This window comes from Lycorma delicatula, chromosome 5, assembly GCF_047948215.1.
Source record: "Lycorma delicatula isolate Av1 chromosome 5, ASM4794821v1, whole genome shotgun sequence".
Classification (NCBI taxonomy): Eukaryota; Metazoa; Arthropoda; class Insecta; order Hemiptera; family Fulgoridae; genus Lycorma; species Lycorma delicatula.
Window position 1 is genome coordinate 96288213 of NC_134459.1, and position 7291 is coordinate 96295503.

The 7291-nt window shown below is 29.9% G+C and overlaps 1 protein-coding gene across 2 annotated transcripts in view; it reads right to left on the minus strand.

The window, feature by feature from the left end:
* The window catches only part of LOC142325234 (uncharacterized), a 38928-nt gene extending 31763 nt beyond the window's left edge, over positions 1-7165 (minus strand). For both annotated transcript variants that reach the window (XM_075366716.1, XM_075366714.1), the window contains exon 1: positions 6577-7165. In XM_075366716.1, coding sequence (XP_075222831.1) covers positions 6577-6927 — 351 coding nt within the window. In that variant the 5' untranslated portion in view covers positions 6928-7165. The remainder of the gene's footprint in view (positions 1-6576) is intronic.
* Positions 7166-7291: the final 126 nt, after the last annotated feature.

Genomic DNA, 7291 nt, shown 5'->3' on the forward strand with positions numbered 1-7291 from the left:
GGCCTGTTGAAAATGAGCCAAAATTGACTAATAAAATTTTTGAGGAGACTTGGAACTTAGATAACCCAGTTATTATTTGAACAATCAAGATGCCATTGCATAGCTTTATGACATGCTGACAGGCTGCAAATGTCTAAAGAATCAGCTTCAGAACGTTATTCTTTCAATAGATACAGGCTGATAAAGTTTAGTCCAAATTTGTTAGTACATGATTTATGATAGATTATACTTTGATAGCATATTGTGATAAATCTTCTATAAACTGAGCTTTTGTTCTACAACTAAGCTATTGTACCCAAAAAGTTGAACAAGATCACTAAGTTTCAGCATGACAGGCCTTTAGATCATGAGCAATGATAAAACAAACTTGATGATCTATTCATTTAAGTTGTGATGTCAAAAAAAGTAGCATTCATAAAAATGTGACTAGTGGCCCAACCATACTACTTACGGAGCTGCAATTTGGCAAGGGTTCATGTAAGAACCATATGCATATCCTGTAAAAATTTATTCAAAATTGGAGAGGGTTGAGTGGGGCCTTATTCAAATTTAAGTCATCTAACATGAAATTACCCACCTCATAGTAAAAAATACATACATTAATAAGATAAAGTAATCTTGGGCAAAATTGTAAACTGTGTTCCTTATAACCTGGTGATGCTGCAACATCTAGGAAATCTCAAAGAGTAGTATCCTGAAACTTTAAAAATTTGTAGTGATAGGGAGACCCATGATAAGGAAACCTCTTCTGCAAAATGCCAACAGTCTGAAGGGTGAATGATCAGCACATGGTGGGGCACTCCAATGCCCTCAAAATGGGAAACCACTCCTAAATGTGGATGAGCCAGTAAAGCCAATAGAATAGGATGGAGAAAGCAGTAGGAAACGATAAAGTCAAAGATAATTAGTAAATATTTGGATCTCTCGTAAGTATCATTTCAAGTTTTTTTTTCCAAAAGTTGACTTCTGCAAACAGAAACAACTTCTCAAACCTTGTATACAACAATAATTGTACATTATTTATAATACAAACATTATTTAAATAGTTTAAAAGAAGATACATCTGAACTACTGTAGGAGATAAGACTAAATAATTGTTACAGAATAAACTATAACCAACTCAAACAATGCTAAAGGATAACTATCACAGGTTTGTAAATGAAAATTTTATAATAATGCCTAATGGTGCACAAAAGAAGAGATGGTACTGACCTGAAAAATTCAGTTCTAGAAGTGGCAAATCATAAAAATAAGAAAATTGAAGAGATGAGTAAAAAAATCCAAGCATTACCAAATATGTACTGTTGCTTATATATTAAAAAGAGACGTTAAAAGGTACTACACATATAGAGGGAATAAAATATAAAAGGTTCTGTAAATTTTTAAACAAAGCAGTACAATAAAGTAGAAAAGAAGAATCATAACAAGTACCAAATAATCTGAAATAATCAGGTTGGTATACAGACCAAATGTCACAGTATATACATAAAGATAAAATAATTTAAAATTTTAATTTTTTATTAAAATAAAACTGGTGAACTATATATATATATATATATATATATATATATATATATATATATATATATATATCTGGAAAAATACTCATAAGAAATTATAAGAAGGAAGAATCAATCAGAGGAAAAATGTTAAAAATTAATTTTAACAAAATAATTATATCCTGCTGCTAGAATGCAATCTGTTCAACTATTAATTAACAAACTAATATAACTGTACCATTACTGGCACATTTTAAAATAAAATATACATAAATAAAAATAAAAAATTATTCAAAGAAACCAGCTTACAAAATCTCAGTGAATGTGGTTTTCAGAACAAAAACAAAATTTATTAAGTCCCTTCTTAATGGTCAATTTTCCATCAACAACACACCATGCAACTATATGCCACTGGCTTAATCTCAGTTAAGTATAAGTGATGTGAAGTGTTTTAGATTTAATGATTGTTTGGCTGATGATAAAACCAAATGCACTTTTAGTAGTTCCAGATGAGTGTGTGGTTTCAAGATCAGTTTCTTATTACTTCTACTGTGCTGAAGCAAAGTAGGCAATGAAGTATACATTACTAAACACTTTCTACTCTCTATTAAATGCTAGTATTTTGTAAAATATAAACATTTAATTCAGTAGTAATTTTCATCTATCCAGGTATAGAATTAATATTATTTAACAAAATTAACACAACAGAAATTTTGATAAAGACCATCTGTCAGAAAAATATTAAACTACACAATTATAAAATAATAACTAAATGCATATCAATTATTTAATTATGATACAGCAAAATATTAATTTATGTTTTTTATTTAAAACATAAATTTTCATGGCAATAAAATATTTTATAAATAATTTTGTAAATTATTATAAATCATTTTTGTAAAAATAAAGTACAATTCATATATTTTAAATACTATTTTTATGAATAATTAAAGCAAAGAAATCTTTCCTTTCTTTTTATGTTTAGCCTCTGGAACCACCGTAAAGGTATTACTTCAGAGGATGAATGAGGATGATATGTATGGTAAATGAAGTGTAGTTTTGTACCATCTCAGGTCGACTGTTCCTGAGATGTGTGGTTAATTGAAACCCAATCACCAAAGAACACCGGTATCCACAATCTAGTATTCAAATCCGTATAAAAGTAATCTAATTAATGTATATACAACTGATTTTTGGTTCAGTATCAAACTTATGCAAAAAATATCTTGGAGAATTTTTTTTTGGCTAAAACTAGGTCAATTTTTGTCATAGAGTAAACTGGATGAGAACTCAATTACATAGATTAAAAAGGTTTTTATATTATTGTAAGAAGTTTTTATAGAGGTGATGACTATGTTTGTAAGTTTCATTGCTTCACTATTTTTTCTTTTTATTAAAATACTGAGTGTGTTTTATCGTGCTATATGTGCAGCAAATTATACAAAAACATTCCAAAAACACTCATAATAACTCAGATGTGGTAGCATCTCAGCCTTTCATCCATAGGTCTCGGGTACAAATCCTGGTCAGGCATGGCATTTTTCACACACTACAAAAAATTCATTTATTATCTAGTAACCGTAAGAGGGTGTAAACCTATTGTTGTTACTACACAAATAAATAAATGAAAGATAAAATAATTGTAATAATAATAATAAACAATTATACAAAATAGAAATCAGCATTTACAGTTAGGCTATCAAATGCTAGCTAAGAAGTTGCTCGTATATCTGTGACTATAAAAAGCATAATTTTTAATTAATTATTAGGCAAGAGATTCAGTAGTTTAAATTACAATAAAAATATCAGCAAAACTGCAATCATTTATTGTAAAATGAGCATTTTCATTATAATTTATAATGTACACATTACATATGAGGGCAAGTCAAAAATTAACAACACTTTCAGCATAACACACCTTTAAGGTTGGCATACTGCTTTCTGTGAATGACGGCTTAGATTGGTACGACTGTGGTTACCTGTGTGAAACTTGATCCAATTCATCATTTGCTGTTTGGCTATTACAGTGGAAATATGTCCGCTCCACTAGCACTTTGCACCAAGGATGAACAATGAGCAGTGATCAGATTTCTCTAGTCCAAGGGTGTGAAAGAGCTGAAATTCATTGCAGACCTTTATCACAATATGGGGATAGTGCTTCATCATGTTAAGGTGTTTTTCTGTGAATCGAGAAGTTTAAAAATGGCAGGATGTGTGTGACATGCATAGAGGAAGCAGGATACCTATCAACCTCCACCATATATAACAAGATTCAGCAAGCTTGAGAGTTGGTTCTGGTGAATAAGTAAGTTACTATTGACAAGATAGCATCTTTTTTGAACATCAGTCATAGTTCTGCCCATCAAATCATCTATGACATGCTCGGCTTCTGTAAAGTCTGTGCCCGATTGGTACCAAGACAGTTTACTGCAGAACAAAAGCTGACATCCCCCAATGCTTACTCAATTGCTTCAACAAAGAAGACGACATATTTTTCAGCAGAACAGTCACCAGTGATGAAACACAGGTTTATCACTATGAGCCAAAATTGAAGTACATGAGTATGTAGTGCAAACACCCGAGAGATCTGACGAAGAAAAAAAAAAATAAGCCATTAGTGGGAAAGGTTATGCTAACCTTTTTTCTGGACACAATAGAGTCTATACTGGAAGACTTCATGAAAAAGGCAACTATGATCAACAGTGTGAGTTACAGTGAAATGTCAGAAAACAAGGTGAAGCCAGCAATTTACAACAAACATTGAGGTCTATTGTCAAAAAAAGTGTTGTTCCATGTCAATGTCTGCTTGCACACAGCTTGCCATACCATTCAAACCATCAAGTTGAATTTTGAGTTACTGGAACACCCTCCCTACAACCCAGATCTTTTTCGCTCTGGCTTTCATCTGTTTGGGCTATTCAAGAATGCTTTGTGAGGTCGTCGATTTTTCATTAAGTTAGATGTGCAGAAAGCAGTGGAAAAGTGGCTTCGTGACCAAATGGAAACCTTCTTCTGGAAGGAATATGCAAGCTGTGGACTTCTGGACCAAATGCATTGACAAGGGAGATAACTATGTAGAAAAATGATGTACAAGTTGAATCCCTACTTTTGTGTAAATAAATTGTAAAACAAAAAGTGTAGATAATTTTTGACTTGCCCTCGTATTTTAACTTATTAATACAATAACCATTTTCGATACTGAAAATTATAGTTTGGGAAATAGATGATTATTTGAGATTTTCAGACCAGCCTATAACAAAAAATACATATATTTTTATTAGATACCTGGTTTTCGTTTATGAGAGGTTGATTTTTAAGACACATTCAAAATAAATTATAAAAGAAAATTACAGTTGCTTGAGGATGTATAACCTGGTAGGAAGTTTATTGTGAAGACACAAACTGTTAACAATAATTTTTACATGGTGTGTGCACTGGACAAGTTCTTTGCTAAAACAGGGTCTTTTGCTAAAATGGGGTTTGACTGTTAAAATACAAGAATTTTTGAAAATATTTTTAATATTCCCAAATCACAATCCTTCAAACCCTCAAGGATTATGAACAATGTCTGTCATATTTTTATAAATATTGTTTATTTCTTGTACAATGTGTACATTCAGTAAAAGCTCTTTTGCATATATAAACACACATATAAACAACTTACAACTTATTTTAAAGCTTTAGAATAGAGATGAAAATGAATGAAGTATGATTACAAAGTTTTAAGTAATAATAGAGGAAAGAGTTAATTCAGAAAATAGTGACTGTCAAAATTTTTAGATTTGCGATGAAAGTTATTACCAAGGCAAAATGAAAAATCTACCAGTTACCATCCAATTTGTGTCAGATGTTCCTCAACTCCACAACTGGGAGGAAACCAAACCAATGTGGTTTTTACAAGAAAATAAGATCTTGTCTATCTTTACGACTACACTTGGCTGCTCAATTTTCTATTCCTTGTAAGGCACACTGGTGCAAATCTCATGAAATGACAATTTCACTGAATTGTACAACTCCTTAATATATTTAATTCATGAATACACATTACTTAAGTATATTGCAACCATGAACACACAAACCATATAACAGTAATAAGCAGAATCATGTTATGAGTGTTTTTGGAATGTTTTTGTATAATTTGCTGCACATATAGCACGATAAAACACAAATAAGCATGAGTGTTTTTGGAATTATGAGTGTTTATGAAATGTTTTTGTATAATTTGCTGCACATATAGCACGATAAAACACAAATAAGCAGAATCACTAACCAACTTCTGTACGTATGCCCTCTTTATACCAAGAACCTTTGTTATACTACCAAATCAGATCTTCATTCATGAATGAAAGAGATTTCACCAAAAAATCCCTAAGTAACTTTTTATATGGCAGCTTGTTTTGTAGTAACAGACCCTAGATCTCACCTCCAATTTGGTTATCCAAATAGTAAAATTACAGTCACTTAATGTTAATCTAACATTTGTCTAATACAATAATAAATACATAAAAATATAAAACTGGAATTCAAGCAATAAACAAAAATACGATGTTCATGAGTATGTATCCAGTTACCATAAAAATAACAAAATTAATAATAATATATAATAATTATATAATATATATATAATATATAATATATATATATGTAAAGTGGGTAGTGAATAAATATATAGTGTTACAAAAAAGAAGTAATGAGAATATGAAATGCTTAATTATTTAATATAATTAAAAAATTATTGTAAATAAGTTATACAATAAATAAAGAAGGAAAGTAAAATAAGGCAGAAATAAGAAAAAGTAGGTTGTGCTATAATGTACTAGTACTGTTAATTGGTATGGCTCAGCAAGTACAAAACTATGATGGTCCCTTATTGAGTTGGAAAGATATCCAAATTTTCTGTTACTAAACTGTACATCTACTAATGTTCCTTTAAGATGGTTAAATTAATAATATTATACTGTAATGTACTCGCACACTATAACTTTTCATAAAAATTTAAATATTTAAAAGGTACAGGATAACTTAAACAGTAACTATAACTTAATGTAAACTAAAAAAGTAATAATTACAAACCAACCTTGTATTTTACTTTGTAATCATTCTTATTGTAAACAATTATGGTTTCATCAGAACAAAAATAGTCATATTTTGCAAGCAAGGACTTGTTATATTTATACCAATGACAAGCAAGTTGTAATTGACAGCATGCCAACTTTTTATCCATTCTCTTGTCTTCTTTTTTCTTAATTAAAATAATTAATAAAGTTAAAATAGGCGTCCTGATTTGTTTATCATTACCACTTAATTCACAATTATTTTCCACGTCACCATAAACTTCACTTCTATACTTTAATGGTTCTTCTATTAATATCACACCTTCCTTAAATTTCTGCATTAACAAATATTCATAATAATAAAGAACATCCATAATGTTTAATATTAAAAACAACACATCAACACAAAAGTGAGGTTACTATTTCAGGTTATGTCCTTTCTGTTTTCAATATTAAAGTTAACAGGGTATCCAACATGTCTTGACAGACAACTGCATATACGCCAAATTTTTACTGCTACTTTCGTTATCGACTAAAATTAGATTAGATATATATGAATTGATAATAAATGGCTTTAAGACAACGCGATTATAGACTACACTGTTTCCCAAACAAAAATCATAGTTTTAAAGGTTGAAACATATTTATGAGCGCTCTAAGAAAAGGATACTTTAAAATATAATTTTTATATATTTTTACCAAAAAAGAAATAATAATGCCTCACAAAATTCTATATAT